The 17,176-nt window shown below is 39.3% G+C and overlaps 1 protein-coding gene across 1 annotated transcript; it reads right to left on the bottom strand.

The window, feature by feature from the left end:
- Positions 1–11,654: 11,654 nt before the first annotated feature.
- Positions 11,655–16,971, bottom strand: LOC306911049 (galectin-9-like). Its single transcript, XM_079486076.1, has 8 exons — positions 16,726–16,971; positions 14,329–14,417; positions 14,019–14,223; positions 13,818–13,937; positions 12,975–13,004; positions 12,529–12,617; positions 12,226–12,382; positions 11,655–12,060 (listed from the first exon to the last, which is right to left on the bottom strand). Exons 1-8 carry the CDS (start codon positions 16,753–16,755, stop codon positions 11,917–11,919), a joined length of 864 nt encoding a protein of 287 aa, XP_079342202.1. The 5' UTR covers positions 16,756–16,971; the 3' UTR covers positions 11,655–11,916.
- Positions 16,972–17,176: the final 205 nt, after the last annotated feature.

The following is a 17,176-nucleotide window of genomic DNA, read 5'->3' as shown; positions in this document are numbered from 1 at the left end:
TATGCGGTCTCCGCAATGTCTCGTTCCCGCTTCTCAGGGAACCGAGGTTACGAAAGTAACCGAGACGTTACTTATTTATGCCAGAGCTCCTACTTATACCTAGTGATAACAGCTTACAACAGTAGACAGCGTTTGTAACTTGTCAAGTAGAGAAAAGAACTGAATTAAGTACTTTAGGGATTATTAAATCATATATGGATGCAGTCATGTGGTAATAGGTGTCCAGCATGCATGTATGCATAAGGCTGAGATTTTAATTGCAGTCATGTTACAAAGCAGACCAAACAATGTGTAATGTTCAATAAAGACAAAGATCAGCAAACAGATTTTTTTGTTGTAATTTATTTTTTATATAAATTTTGAAGAGACATGAGTGAAAAACATTGGAATTATATACCAAAACGTGAAAAAGTACAAATAAGCACGTGATGGACAAGAATATTGCTTATATTGAAGACCGAGTAAATAGGTTAAGACTTTATTTGAAGAAGATTACAAGTGAATAAAAGTTTAACATTCATTGACGGGCTTTATAAGTATGTTTCGTTATGCATACAGTATGTATTGTTAATGCAGGTTAAGTTGTGTCTAGGTAGTTACACACAAGGTGGGAGTATTGCATTATATTATAGTAGAGATCAATGATGGTGATGCTCTGCTGTGTTCAGTGATGAGCGCCAGTGCATTTAAATTTTACAAATGAATCAATGTTGCACCAAACATGATGCCTATACATGTTTTTTTTCTTTAATGTGTTCATTTGGAATAAAAGCAAATAACACTATTTAATCCACAGCACACATCTCCAACTTTACGATATTAAATTTAACAAAACCCTCTGCATACCTTATGCTAGGTTTTTATTTTCATTCTTTTAAATTACTTTTGTATAAAGCAGTTTGAACGACACAAAATGTAAGACCTTTATCATACAATTATAGGAAAAAATGGCATATGACGACAGTTTCGGGGGAAGGATTGGTTAAAAACGCTTAAGGGGGGGCTTAGAAAAAGTGTATTTGCATGCATGCATGCATTTTAGATATTGTTGTGGAATTTTCTTATTCCTTAATCTAGGTTGAGTCAACTTTGACAAAAGCAATACACAGAGAGGTGAGGTTACTTTGCAAAGTATTTTAATGTCGTTTAATCTGCATCATAAGCAATGAGATGGTGCAGAGAGAAGGCGCTCTTTCCTCCTGCACACAAAGTATATATATGATTAAAATGTGACACCCCCTCCCTTTGGCCCCCAGCAAGAATCAGATATTCATAATTAAATTGCAGATATCTTTAAATGAGATATCACTAGGAAGAATTTCAATTCAAGATATCTCTAATTTAGTTTTGTTAAGTAAAAAATCCAATTCAAGATATCTACAATTAAAATAAGACTAGTAATAAATTACTTTCAGATATCTGCAAAAGTTATTTGGGATATCTTTAAAAATCATTCATTAAATATATCTAAAATGTGATTATGACTAGTCAAAGACCAGTTACAGATATCTCTAATGATAATTTCTACTGTTGGTGACTCAGTTATTGATATCTCTAATTTAATTATCACTAGTAAAAATTAATTCAAGATATCTCTAATTGGAATTATGGCTAGTACAAATCAATTATAGATTTCTTTAATTGCAGTTTCTACTAGTCAAAACACGTTTATAGATATCTGAAAATATTTTTCAATGGAAGTCAAAGGAAAAATATGACTAGTCAAAACAACATTGTAGATATCTCAAATGTATATTATGAATATTCTAAATAACATTATAGATATCTTCAATGCCTGTTATGAGTAGTCATAATCACATTGTAGATATACTATTCCAATTGCGATGACTCAAAATTACAGAAGAGATGTCTGGAATCAGAATTTTGACTAGTCAAAACTAAATTATGACTAGTACAGCCAGGCGTATTTTATGTTAAAGCGGCTTGCCATATGCCTGCGGATTTCGGCCACGCTGCCTCGCCTCTGCGGGAGTTTTTTGGCGACATGACATCAGAGCAAGGCGGACTTAACTCGGACACATTTCTAACCGGCATGCTTCGTGCGATGATGGCTACTGATTCTGCGCAGAATTTAGCCATCTCGAACATTTGAAAAGAAACAAGTCTATGTGTGACGTAGGTGCTATCACGCAGATTGAATACCAGGCGCTCAAGCATTTTGGATTATTTGCAGGGACTTGGTTGAGTTGTCTTGAAGGCCAGCCAGTAAAGCATTGCTGTTGTCTAGTATAGATATAAAAAGAGCTTAGGAGCAAAGTAGCATGCTCAGGCTGGAATGGTCCGATTTGATATTTCATCACATACCTGCATGACCTTGAGTGCTGTAGTTGAGTAAAGTTGGTGAGGAGTGTTATTAAAGCTTGTAATCAAACAGCAGGTTCCTCGCAGACTGTCACAATTATTGAGGTCATACATTGTTTCTTAATGCTTCTGTTTGTGTGAAAGATAAAGTAATTGAAAACTTTTTTGTGCACAATGTTTTTATTAAGTTGTAGGTTATTACAACACTGCTAGACCTCATGCTGTTGAATTACAGGGTAGTATAATGTTATAAATTAACAGCCATTTAATCAAAGATAGGACTTTGAACTATAGGCTACAACACTATATCATCGTCAATAAATAACCAATATCACCTGATTCATTTTCTTCTGGCTTTCTGCAACCATAGGAAATGACAGCAGTCAGACCACAGTTACAGCAGTCAGAGAAAAAGGAATCAAGAGCTCAACTAATGCAAACTCTCAACTGCTTCTCATTATAATGGTTATTATATACACTCACCTAAAGGATTATTTGGAACACCATACTAATACTGTGTTTGACCCCCTTTCGCCTTCAGAACTGCCTTAATTCTACGTGGCATTGATTCAACAAGGTGCTGAAAGCATTCTTTAGAAATGTTGGCCCATATTGATTGGAGTTGATGGAGATTTGTGGGATGCACATCCAGGGCACGAAGCTCCCGTTCCACCACATCCCAAAGATGCTCTATTGGATTGAGATCTGGTGACTGTGGGGGCTATTTTAGTACAGTAGACTCATTGTCATGTTCAAGAAACCAATTTCAAATGATTCAAGCTTTGTGACATGGTGCATTACCCTGCTGGAAGCAGCCATCAGAGGATGGGTACATGGTGGTCATAAAGGGATGGACATGGTCACAAACAATGCTCAGGTAGGCCGTGGCCTTTAAACAATGCCCAATTGGCACTAAGGGGCCTAAATTGTGCCAAGAAAACATCCCCCACCCATTACACTACCACCACCAGCCTGCACAGTGGTAACAAGGCATGATGGATCCATGTTCTCATTCTGTTTACGCCAAATTCTGACTCTATCATCTGAATGTCTCAACAGAAATCGAGACTAATCAGACCAGGCAACATTTTTCAAGTCTTCAACCCTCCAATTTTAGTGAGCTCGTGCAAATTGTAGCCTCTTTTTCCTATTTGTAGTGGAGATGAGTGGTACCCGGTGGGGTCTTCTGCTGTTGTAGCCCATCCGCCTCAGGGTTTGCGTGTTGTGACTTCACAAATGCTTTTCTGCATACCTCGGTTGTAACGAGTGGATATCTCAACTCTTTGAAAAGGCCAATGAACTTGGCAAATGGGGCGGAACGCCAGACTCCGCCCCGTACATAAGAGTATAAAGAGGAAGGTTGCGTGCCCATTCATTCACCTTTTTGGGCTGAGGAACTTGAGAGGCACACTTGTTCGCTGCAGCGTGCTGGCGCAGTGCTCGTGGCATGGTGGACACAACGTCTCGTTTCCTCCATCAGGCTACAGAGGGAGTAGTAGTGCGGGCCCAACCCAGGGGATGTCACAGGTCGCAGACAGGGGAACCAAAAGTGAAAAAGCGTCAGACGGGACTACCCAAGGAGGGGAGTCAGTACGTGTGGAGCACTAGCCCAGGTACAAGGGTTCACCTCGTGAGGGGAAACTCTCATAAACTGGGCGTGAATACGAGCTGCTCCGCCAGGCTCATACTCCCCAAGTGCTTGGTGATGGAAGGAATGCCTATACTTCGTCTAATGAGGAAGTAGAAAGGCTGGAATAGCTCACTTACTTGCCTGAAGAGGGGAGAAGGCGCTTCGCACCTTTGGTCTCACTCAAGACCTGGTCCGACACCGGTTTGATGCCTGTGCGGAAAAGAAGGCTGGACGCAGGCCAACCTGCAGCTCTGCAGATGTCTGCCAGAGAGGCGCTCTGAGCCCATGCCCACGAAGAGGCTGCACCCCGGCGGAGTGAGCGTCACTACAGTGGGCAGGGGCCTGAGATCGGCAAGCCAAGGGATGGTGTACACGATTCAGTGCGCCAGTCTCTGTTTGGAGACAGCCCCCCGCTGTCCGCTGACACAGACAAAGAGCTGCTCAGAGCGAGAGCTCTGTGTTCGGACCGAGTAGAGGCGCAGGGCGTGTACTGGGCACGACAGGGAAAGGGTTGGGATTTCCTCCCAGAATCCCCTGAGTTGGAACCCTCAACCTTGCGTTGTTAACGCAATGCTCTTACCACTGAACTACAGGAAAGCTACATAGATTGGGGAGGTCCATTGGAACTGTTGTTGATTATTTAAAATAATAGTTTAATTTGAAGTCACAACCTGATATCACTGAAATTTGCAACTATTTTATACTAATTGGCTAATTCATATGCATTTGTATGTTGTGTCACTATTATAATGAAATGACACAAAAATACAGTATATAATAATTATAATGACAGTTTTATATAATAACTATTATAATGAGATGCAGTTAAGCGTTTGCATTAGTTGAGCTCTTGATCCTATTTTCTCCGACTGCTGTAACTGTGTTACACATTTCCTATGGTTGCAGAAAGCCAGAAGAAAATGAATCAGGTGATATTGGTTATTTATTGACGATAATGTAGTGTTGTAGCCTAGTTCAAAGTCCTATCTTTGATTATATGTCATATATTTTAAAACATTATACTACCCTGTTATTTAACAGCATGAGGTCTAGCAGTGTTGTGATAACCTACAATTTAAAAAAACATTATGCCCAAAAAAGTTTTCAATTACTGTATCTCTCACACAAACAGAAGCATTAAGAAAGATCTCTATAATTTTGACAGTCTGAGAGGAACCTGCAGGTGATGTTTGATTACCAGCTATAATAACACTCCTCACCAACTTTACTCAACTACAGCACTCAAGGTCATGAAGATATGTGATGTAATATCAAATTGGACCATTCCTGCCTGAGCATGCTACTTTGCTCCTAAGCTCTTTTTATATCAACACTGAACTACAGCAATGCGTTACTGGCTGGCCTTTAAGACAACTCAACCAAGCCCCTGCAAATAATCCATAATGCACTAAGCGCCTGGTATTCAATCTGCGTGAGATCACCTACGTCACACATCGGCTTGTGAGAATAAGGACTCAGATGCATGAGATGAGATCACAAAAAAGGGTTTAATCATTCTACTGGTTAAAAGTCCAGTACACAGTGAGACAGGGTACTCCGGCTCGAAAACAGCAAACAATAACAAAAAACAATAATCCAGAGAAGGCGAGTAAGCGGCGAGTCCGTCTGGTATGAAAGGGAAGCCGAATGGGAGAGAAACGTCCAAACCGGCTTCAGCAAGACTGCTTAGATAAACACAGAAACAAAACACAGACCGGAAACAAAACCAGGTAAACCAGTGACCAGGGGCCTGTACCATGAATGTAGCTGAACAAACTCAGGGTAATTGGATTAGTTTTGGGTTGACAAAACCAAACCAACGTGATCAAGCTTTGTTGGTACCATGAAGCAGCTCGTGGAGTTTCTTTGTCAACTCAAGCTTTGATCCTGAAGCTAAGATTAGTTTGCGCGCACGTGCACATGAACGAGTGACGTCAGCATGGCTAAACCAATCGCATTATAAATGGATAAAGCGATTTCCACAATATGAACACAAAAATGAATTTCAGCCATGGAGTGATATGTTTCTGCTGTCTATGCAAGAGAGAAGTGTTTCAGAAACACTGCTGATTGTGTTAATGCGCAAGTTAAACACTATATAGTACACACATTTACTGTAGTGCAAACAGGATCCGCGGGGACCTCCGTGAAACTACAAGGGGTCCGTGTCCTTGAGGGCAACTTTTTTTATGTAAGGCATGGGTACAGAAATATTGCAACAAATGTTAATTGAAGCTCCCGCATATTGCAATTTTAACCCTTGTGCGGACAAAAAACATCCATTCAGGCAGCAGAAGCAAGAAAGTTAACCTTACATCTGCTTCATCATTTCCCTTCCGAGTACACATGAGAGGAGTTGCGTGCAAATAAAGTTAATTCTCATATATTCTGAACTTCTGTACAAATTTGTTAAAGCTATAAACGGCTAATTTGACAGGCAAATGACACCACAACGCTTCTGCATTGTAAACTCGGACATCTTACGTGTTTAAAATCAATGAATGCGTGTCAAACAAGTTGCCCAAAAAATAACGCGGACTGGTTGCATGTTGGTCTCCTTTTAGTCTGATATGATGCTCTGCAGGAAAAAAACTAGTTTATTTTTTTGCAGAAAGACAACGGAGCTCAGAATTATAAATAGGGGTGTGTTCTGCAACACAGAGAAGTGGAAGAAAATATAAGAATAACACTTAATAAAACGGCCTGCTTTTACAACAGAATGCATAAGCCTTTACCTTTAATAGACTAGTCTTTGCGCCATTAACCAGGGTCAGTCATTTAATTGAAGCCTTAATAAAAACTACGGTTCAGGACAAAGAAAAATGTCCTAATACAGTGAAACTGAAAGTGTTTCTAGATGTTCTGCACCACAGACAAGAATGTAAAAACTGCAATGCAAACACACGTGATACAATAAAAGTGGAATATAAGTAAGTAAATTGAATTTTATGTGAGTGTAAGGGAAAGCCAGCAAATCTGTAAAATAAGATTTTACCTATATAGTAAAAAATAGTTGATTTTATATTTGTAATATATATTTTTATATTAGTATTTTAATTTTATTAAACAGTATAAAAAAAACTAGCCATTCTAACACGCACTGTGAGTCAGTTACGTCACCTATATGTTTCTTTGCTCACAGCTGATTGGTCAAACTTCAGTCTGAGATCTCGAATCCAGAACATAGCCTGCTCCGGAGCAGGTTAGCCGTGCAGCGTAAGATACCATGGCGACGAACACCGAATAAAGCTGAGCGACTTTTATGGTACCTAAAACCCAGGGTTGCCACAAACTAAACTGAAACATAGCTGGCTAGCCACCTAAACCAGCTTCATGGTACAGGCCCCTGGCTGGAGGAATGTTGGAAATAAGCAAAGAAACCAAATATAACAATATATAAGTAATAAAACTATAGAAAAAAGGAAAACATAACAATTAGTATATCTACAATGTGATTATGACTAGTCATAACAGGCATTGAAGATATCTATAATGTTATTTTGGCTATTCATAATGTACATTTGAGATATCTACAATGCTGTTTGGACTAGTCATATTCTTCCATTGAATTCCATTAAAATGTATTTTCAGATATCTACAAATGTGTTTTGACTAGTAGAAACTGCAATTAAATATATCTATAATTCATTTTGTACTAGGCATAATTCCAAATAATTAAATTAGAGATATCTATAACGGAGTTACCACCAGTAGAAATCATAATTAGAGATATCTTTAACTGGTCTTTGACTAGTCATAATCACATTTTAGATATCTTAAATGAATCATTTTTAAAGATATCCAAAAACACATTTGCAGATATCTGAAAGTAACTTATTACTAGTCTTATTTTAATTGTAGATATCTTGAATTAGATTTTTGACTTGACAAAACTAAATTAGATATCTTGAATTGAAATTCTTCCTAGTGATATCTCATTTAAAGATATCTGCAATTTAATTACATCTCAGTCTGATTTTTAACTAGGAAGATCTTTCTTTGGATACATCTTCATTAAGCTTGGCGACAGGAAGAATTTCAATATAGATATCTGGAATTAACCTTCTAACTAGTCAAAATTACTTTATAGATATCTAAAATGCATGCATGCAAATACACTTTTTCTAAGCCCCACCTTAAGCGTTTTTAACCAATCCTTCCTTGAAAACTGTTGTCATCTGGCATTTTGTCAAATAATTGTATAATAAAGTTCTTACATTTTGAGTTATTTAAACTGCTTTATACAAAAGTCATTTAAAAGAATGAAAATAAAAACCCTCTGCATATCTTATGCTACGTTTTGTTAATGTCACGAAACGTATGGTGATAGAAAGAACCCAAGTGCAGGCAGCGGAAGCAAGGGGTAACAAGATTTTAATAAAACAAAAACCCACGAGGGGGTAAAATACAGGGGATAACAAAGACAGCAAAAACAGGAACAAAAAACTCACAGAGGGTAACCAGCTGTAACAAAAAAGGATGATAACGCTGTGACACAGCATAGGGACAAATCCTCAATTGCGCAGTTACCAAGAGCATACAGGTACCACGATGTACAAGAACAAACAAGCACAGGACAGAGAATACAAGGGCATTAAATAGGGAGACGAACAAAGTATATTTAACAATGGGCAGGTGTGGATAATAAAACACTGAAGGGAAGCTAACAAGGAACGAGAAGGGGGGCCATAGACGAGACACGAGAAAGCGCATGACAGCCAATATCTAAGCCATGCCATGTCCTTCTCACACAAAACCCTAGGCCATGCCATGACTCCATTGCAAGAACAAGAATAAACATGACATGATAGCGGAATCATGAGTGTTAAATTAAATATCGTCAAGTTGGAGATATAATTCCAATGTTTTTCACTCATGTATCTTCAATATATATATAAAAAATGAATTACAACAAAACAAGGAGTTTGCTGATCTTTGTCTTTATTGAACATTACACATTGTTTGGTCTGTTTGTAACATGGCTGCATTTAAAATTTGCGGACATGCATGCTGGACACCTATTACCACATGACTGCATCCATATATGATTTAATAATCCCTAAAGTACTTCATTCAGTTCTTTTCTCTACTTGACAAGTTACAAATGCTGTCTACTGTTGTTAGCCGTTATCACTAGGTTTAAGGAGGAGCTCTGGCCTTGACAGTCTGACGACTTGCCTTGTGCTCGGAGTCTGCATGTGTGTGTGCCCTGCCACCTTGTTATCTCACACATTGTTCTCATGTGGAAGATTTTCAAGTGTACATTATGAGGGAAGTGATGAACTAGAGTATGATTATAGTTTTGTGAGCAAACATAATCACTTAATTTTAAGTTTATTCTTCTACTATTCTACAAAGGACATTCTCAAAGTCTCAAATGTGAGGTCCAGTCCAACCTGTAGATACATCTCTGTGGCATTTACAAGTTCTGCAATGTATGCAAAGTCAAATATGTGCACTGGTTAATATCCAAATAGGGACCACTGTAGCTAAAAATTCTTAGGCTGACAGATGCAGAGAACGCCGAATCAACACCAATAAGGCGTTTTGCCAACGTCATCCAGGGGAACTGTATATGAATGGGTTTGAAACAAGGCTCTTTAGTTGCCAATTGTATCGTCTTGCCTAGGCTCCAATAATCTTTGATCTGTGATGTATGTAACCAGTTTGCTGAGACATCTTCATTATTTGATATTTTCTCATGTCCAATGAGAAATGTTTTGTAAGTTTGGTTAACTTAAGAAAAACTTGTATTAAGTAAAAATTTTTATTAAGTTTTATTTTCAATAGTTCCGATAGGGAGCTCCTATCAATTGTTGTAGGTGGGGCCTGAATTAGTGACACACTTAAGGGAAATATTTCACTTCTCCTTTAAGTGTTCGCGGTCAGATTCATGGTCTATGCGAACAGAGAAGCAGAGGTAGTTTTCTCTCTCCCTTATTTTTCTTGGATTAACTGTCTCTTTGTAAAGAAATCACTACATTTATGATGTGAAGACACTTTTAAGAGTTCTTGTCATAATTTGTATCCATGTGATTAGCGTATTTTCCTTGAAAGTGGTACTTTTAACCGTGTTAAATGTAGTATTTTGTTGCACATGTATCTTTCTAAGCAGGAATTAGAGAGTAGATATTTTGATTTCTCTGTACACTAATATTGCCTCAGACTACTCTATTTAAGGAATAAATCCATCATCCGGTTCGTGGTGTGATTGTGTTTTTGTGTTATCCAGAGGTGACCACTTGAAGTCTGCTACCCCCAGATCTCCTCCCTGCCTCCCAGCGATAGTGGGTTTCCTGTCAGGGACCTCAGCGCCTGCCACACACCACTCGTTCTCCCTCATGAGCTTCTTCTCCCCCGTAGAGGCTCACTGTCCCAGTGAGGTCTACGTTTCTCCCGAAGTGGGTTTTTCTCTCTCCTCTGGTGGGTTCATCTTTCCTTTCATGGTGTTATCCATGGCAGGGTTTTCTCGTCTGGTCATCGCTGCTCTCCCTTGGGCATCCCAGCTCCACCTCTCCCCATGTGGCTCGAGCCTGCTGCCCCTCCCCACGGATTATCTCCTTTGGTTTGGTTTATGTTCAGATCTTCACAGCAAGCTCTTGCGGTGTTGCCATGTTTACATATTTTTGAGTTTATTTTATTTTGGGCTTGTCATTGTTTGCTGTTCTTTTCAACAATTTGATCTGGCAACAAGTTGATTTCACGGCAAGGCTGCAAGGCTTTTCAAAACGGATGAAATAGCAAGTACATTTTCATATGACTTTCTTGCACTGCTCTTACATAAGAGAGAGACATATGATGCAGGTTTAAATATGTCATTAAAGCTATTATTCAGTTCGGTTCCACACTGCGAAAATGTGGTGCAGACACATTAGGGAACCGTCCGTCTATGGGATTAAACACTTCAGATATATAGCATTATGCACCAATGTCGGTTTTACTTCACAAAAAACCTACTTAACAGTGCGAGTAAATTTAACTTGTTACTTTCAATCTCTGCAAATCACTTATATATCAGTTTCTTATTTTTATCTAAGAAATACTTATATTTGCAGGCCAAAAATTCGTATTTTCACATACTGTAGAGTTAACATGCCCACACTCGCTGATCGGAAATCAAATATGGCGGCTTCGTGCATCTTGCCCATATATACTTCTCAATGCAACAATGGCTAAGAAATTTATAGAAATATTTATTGTTTCTGGTACAAAAAGTATTGGACTAACTTTGCACTGAATTTTGGAATGAGTATGAGAATAATGCTACATGCCTTCGCAAGCACCACCAATTTCGCTCAATTAAAAAATCATGGTTGATTCACTAACATAAAATACATTTCATACCTTCATAAAAGCGTCGCAGCCCTGCCGATAGCAGGTTGGTCCAGGCTTACCAACACCAAGAGAGCATACTATCGAAATAGATTGAACTAAATATGCATTTTGGGAATATCTATTTGAGTTTATATAGTGTGTGTTTACTTTTCATACAGAATGTATGGATTGCTTAATATCCAAGCTGTTTTGACCATTTAAAAAAATATGCACACTGTAGGTACAAATGTGTAGCTAAATAAAAATAATTCCTCACATGGAATATTGTTGTGAGATAGAGAACTTTCTGAATCATTTTAGCATAAAAAATGCTTTGTTCTTACTGGTTATCAAACCTGACGGCGAAATAAAGACAGACATAAGTGCTGCTGAATTGTAAGATATTTAAATTTCAACACTGTTCCCTATCGATCTTACAAATTTAGCATATTTTTGTAGGAACAATTGTGCATACAAAACACCAATAACACAAAGGGTTGTACATATCCATGTATTCATCCAGTCTATTTATTTATTTTAAATACCTCCATGCGGCAGTGGATAATCGAATGGTATCAGAATATTATGCATACAAGGAAAACATCTTTGCATATGAACAAACAAATAATGAATTTGTATTCCCATACTTGTCAGAGCTGCACAAAGTTCAGCTGCAAATCTCCACTTAATTCAAAAACATCAATCTCTTCCAAAGTTTTGTAGTGAGGGTAAGTTTCAGTTTGTTTACCATCCACAAACACATTGTATTCATGAGAAGCGCAACAAATGACGACCTGAAATGGACATAGAAAGATGAAACCATATGAAGCCTAATTTCATCACTTTGATGCATCAATATGGATACAATATTGTGGATGTTGTATGTCTCAACCCTCAAACAACAGTCAAACACACTATCTATTAAATGTTGAATACAGGAATTATAAAATCACGGGTACCAGAAAATGTCGTCCTCGCGTGAACGGCATCTGATCAGTTTGTTCCGTCTTACCCCACTTCCCATCCTCATAGCTGTTGCACACAACCACATTCTTATCAAAACGAGCACTGTAGTCAAATGCAATTCCAGTTTTGTGCCGTAGACTAAACCCTATGCTGTTAGAGAAAGAAGATGAGTAGAAATTTTTTATATCTCTCGTTTCAACTAAAATACAACAGTCCGGAAGTAAAGGATATTTAAAAGCATTTAAAACCAATTATGCATTTTATATCTGTTTACTAGAGACCTGACACTAACAAACCTATTTGCTGTGGGATTGATTTGTCCCTGGATGACGATACATCTGCCAGGCTGTACTCCACCATATATGATGGTTTTGTATGGAACAATCTGTTTGTTTGTCAAAGTAATTAAAGACATTTATTCATGAGAATATGACAAATTGTGTTGTAAATATTAACATTAGGTAAAAGCCAGCCCAGGCACTTCTTGTGAACTAACAGCTTTAGGATGTCATTGTACACTTGCTGCCCTCAAAAAGTGTGAAAAGGGATGATTGAATTAACATTTGTTGTGGAGAAACAGACGCAGCAGGGCTCATCTGTTGTTCCTAAGAAAGCTCCATGCATATGGACAATTGTATTGCCATTAAGTAAAATATAAAAATATGAATTGCTAACTGTTAAACATGTTGACTGTTCACGCTGGTTATTGTTAACGAATTGTAAAGTGTTATCAAAATCTTACCAAAGATCCTGAAAGTGCATTAAGGTGGTGCTGTAAATGAAAAGAAGTGTAGTTATTTAGGACGGAAACACATTTACCATTAAAGCATAGTGATATGAGACACATTCACGCACACATGCGCACACACATTTACACACTCCCAAACACGTTTGCTGGTTGATAAAACACTCTGCAAAACTGGTCTTCTATTATAAGGTTATAAGGTTGTTTGAAAAAATATTGTTTTCCTCATTTTATATGAAGACTGCTTAAATGCAAATGTTAACTACCCTGTATAAATGATATAAAATGTTTAAATTATTTCCGGGTCTCGTCTCTGTTCCCATCCTCTCGTTATTGATTAATGCCCTACACCTGTTTCCCTCTTGATTTGCTCCCTTATTTAATGCCTTATTGTGTCTTCTGTCTTGTGCTGGTTCATTGTGGTTTGTGTGGTGAGTTCCTGGGTCTGGTCTGGTGTTAATGTTTATAGTTTATTTTAGTCTTGTTCAAGTGTAGGTAGTTTTAGTCCTGTCTTGTTATTGTACTCATGTCATGTTGTGTTACCCCCACGTGGGTCTTTGTTTTATTATTTATTAAATTATCTGTTAACCCCTTACCCGCTGGGTCCTCTCTCCGCGTCTCATCACTCGAGAATCATGACAGTCATTCGATTTTTTTTTTATGAGAATGTGTGCACAATAGATTTTGTAATATTTTCATAATTTATGCTAATCCCATAGGTCGGAACCGTTGTGTGTGGGTGGGATAGGACCCAACCACTTAAGATTAATGATATCGGACCCACTCGTGGTGTAAAATATATGCTGAATTGGTTGAAGTCCATTTTTTTTTATTTCTCACCATAGAATAACGGTAGGTAACTAAATTCAGGTCCACCATTCCAACCACACAGATGCGATCCACATTTGAAAATGGCAAGCGGTGATTGTACTCCGAGAAGAGTTCACCATTAGTATATATCTAGGAAAAGCCCAAAATACTGTTATTCTTCTGCTGCAATTAAAAGTCATGTAGTGGTGCATGATTGAAAGAGTAAATAACCTTGTAAGAGTCCTTGGTGACAAAAATCTGCAGAGCAAACATCTGGCCTCTCGGAAAGGGAGTTCCCATTTTGGGTTCCTCCCAGCCCCACTTCCCCTTCAGGCGGGTGTTGTGAACTACGTACCCAGAGATAGGCAATAGCCAGGAATAGCGTGGGTTAACTTGCAGAACAACATCAGACCCATACTCGAGGTTTATGTTGAATCTGGAGATAAAAGAGAGAATAAGCAGCTTTATCGTGTAATATAGTATATATATTATTCACCATTTTCTATGTAGACAAGATTAAGCACATTCACCAGAGACTCACCTGTCTGCATCTGACATAACCCGTCCACATACAGTAATAATCATTCCATCCTTTAATCCTCCCTGGATCTCAGTGCTGAATGGGATAGTCTGTGTAAAAGACTCAGGAGTATAATTAAAGCTGTTTGTCCAAACATATTTGTCAATAAATGGCAACCCATACTAACCTATACTCAGAGGTGGAAAGTAACATTTTTATTTTACTCGCATTTCTGTATTGAGTAGTGCCCTTTCTGTCGGTATCTCGGCGTTGTGTCGAACCGACAGATGGGGTTTGACTTGAGGACCTATCATCTACTGACTAGTTTTGAAATGTGCATGCCGGACTCCGCCCCGGATATCCGGGTATAAAGGGGAGACGGTGTGCTGCATTCATTCACCTTTTGTTCTTCGGAGACTTTCTATAATTGATGGATTCTTAAAACGTGGTACAGTGGATTGTCCGTCATCAGTGACTTTCTCCGGCATGGCATGTCCCACTGTTCTCGTGGGTGTAATACTCTCATCGAGGGGGGGAGGGACACGATGTGTGACTCAGGTGTTTTGGGGTCCGACACGCTGAGGCAGCCTTCGTGGATACGTCCTGCCCGCACTGTGGGCTTATGGCAATTCAGACTTTGCGGTCATGGTGGCTGTATTCTTCCGGGATCCAGCCACCACCTCGTCTGCTTCCTGTTCCGAGCAGCGAGGGTGATATTGTGTCAGGCCGATAGGCAATGCCGGGCATGAAAATCAGCAATCCTCAGCACTCTCACTTCGGCGGTGCCTTGAGCTGCACTTCCGTTGCAGAGCCAATCTCCTTGTGTACACACAGGGACCTTTTGGGATTACGGGTCAACTGGGAAAAGAGCAAGCTCTCCCCTGTGCAGAGCAACTTTTTCCCCAGGTAGAGCATGCTCTCGTGGCACAAGTGCAACTGGAGGCACCGACCAAGGCTCCCTTCCAAAGCATGTTAGTCCTCGCCATCAATGATGTCAAGGGCTAACAGCATGCCTTCACGCCATGGCCATCTTGCATCCACCAGGCTAAGGTGTTGGAGTGATTAGATGAGGGAAAACAGGACCCAGCAGTTAAGCAGGGCCTGCGCACCGCCACAGACCTCACTCTACGGGCGCGCACACTGGGTCCGACGATGTCCAAGAAAAACACCTTTGGCTCTATCCTGCGCAGATGGCAGGCGTCGAGGGAGTCCGCATGCTTGATGCACAATGGGAGCAGGGCGTGCGTATGCTAACTATCTTGGCACTCGTGGGATCAGTGGCCTGAGCTCAGGGACCATATGCCTGGCACCTCGACCGATTGGGCCTACGGGCCAACGAGGACAAGAGCATGCTCTCCCCTGTCGGATAACCTCTTTTCCTGGTATGGGACTAGACTCAGTTACCATGCAGCATGCCTCACGAAAGTCTGCCCAGTCGATGCTGTGCTGCCTGGCCCTCGTCAGGCAGCATTCAGCGGTCGTCCCTGAAACACTCAGAGGCTCTTGGGGCATATATCATCCTTGTCGGCAGTCATGCCGCTCGGGTTGATGCATATGAGACCGCTCAGCATTGGCTTCAGAGTCGGGTTCCCTGGAGAGCGTGTTACACCGGCACAAGGCGTCAAACCTGTGTCGGACCTGGTCTTGAGTGAGACTGGCTGCGGCTGGCCGTACATTATGAATGTGCCATGACCTTAAATTATTGTGACTATATAAATGCATGCATATAACAAACAATGCAATATTTTCATTAGAAAAAAATATATTTTTACTACAAGCAATTTAGTTTCTTCTTCTATCTTTTAAGCATGATATTTACAGTACAAACATTTTGGCATGTTAAGAAGACAAAGTACACCAAAAATATTATAATTTACTTTCACCATAAACAATGCAGGGTCAATTGAATTAGCAGTTACCAGAGTTACCAGTCCATGATGTTTACAAAGTATCAAAATATTATCAAAATATAGGATTGTGGTTTCTTGTTTTTTTGGCATGAATGAGGGTACATTTAGATGTATTAATTGAGGGCTTTAGGTCTGCCTAACTGAAAGAGTTTTATAGGTTGAGTTCTCATTCTTGAAACGCAAGCAGAAGTTCTATTGTGCCACAATTGTTTGAGTCTGTTGGCAAATTACTATAAATACTGGCAAACACAAATATAGTTTTTAGTATTTGAAACCCTTATTCCTGATCTGAGGAATATTATATTTTATGCAGTACAACATGAAGAAAAAAAATATTGCAATCATTTATAAAACAATATGATAAAAATGTTCAAGATATGTTTTTTTTGTATATATGAATGTAGATTGTTTCATAATGGAATACTTCTTTGCTTAATAAGCCTTGCTGTGATCACGAACCTTAACAACTTCAACTGAATCATATGTTCCAAAATAATTGGTCACTTACTGGGTTGATAAATGGTGGTTGTAGAGTCATTTTTGGCAGATTTTGCCCTCCTCCAAAACATAAAAGTTGATCTGTAATGTAAGGCTGAGCAGCACCTTACAAAATGTTTAGTCACAGTCAATGCAAAATGTCCAATGCAGCTGTAGATGATAGACGGTCCATTTAAAGGTTTCAGTTTCTGTGAGTTAATGTTTGAGAGAGAAGGCCCTCTTTCCTCCTGCACCCAGAGTTTATATATTAAAACGTGACACCCCCTCCCTTTGCCCCTAGCAAGAATCCCGAGCTGGTTTACGAGAAGTGATGTCCGTTATTCCAAACAGAACATCTTGGCCTCTGCTCGAGGGCAAAGGCAGAGTGGTATGACGTGTTTAGAGAAAAACATGATAACATTTTTAAAGAAAACATAGATAAACACTTCGTAAACATATAGACAGACACATCAAGAAGCTAG

Source organism: Barbatula barbatula, assembly GCF_947034865.1.
Source record: "Barbatula barbatula genome assembly, chromosome: 2".
NCBI lineage: Eukaryota > Metazoa > Chordata > Actinopteri > Cypriniformes > Nemacheilidae > Barbatula > Barbatula barbatula.
This window is presented reverse-complemented; position numbering and strand designations above follow the sequence as displayed.

Bases quoted from the DNA above. Each gene is read 5' to 3' on its own strand.
- LOC306911049 (XM_079486076.1), bottom strand. From the start codon at position 16,755: ATGACTCTACAACCACCATTTATCAACCCA. The intron at 13,938-14,018 runs GTTATTTACTCT...GGCTTTTCCTAG, and splicing joins TCACCAAGGACTCTTACAAG to ATATATACTAATGGTGAACT. The intron at 12,061-12,225 runs GTACCCGTGATT...TGTCCATTTCAG, and splicing joins CGCGAGGACGACATTTTCTG to GTCGTCATTTGTTGCGCTTC.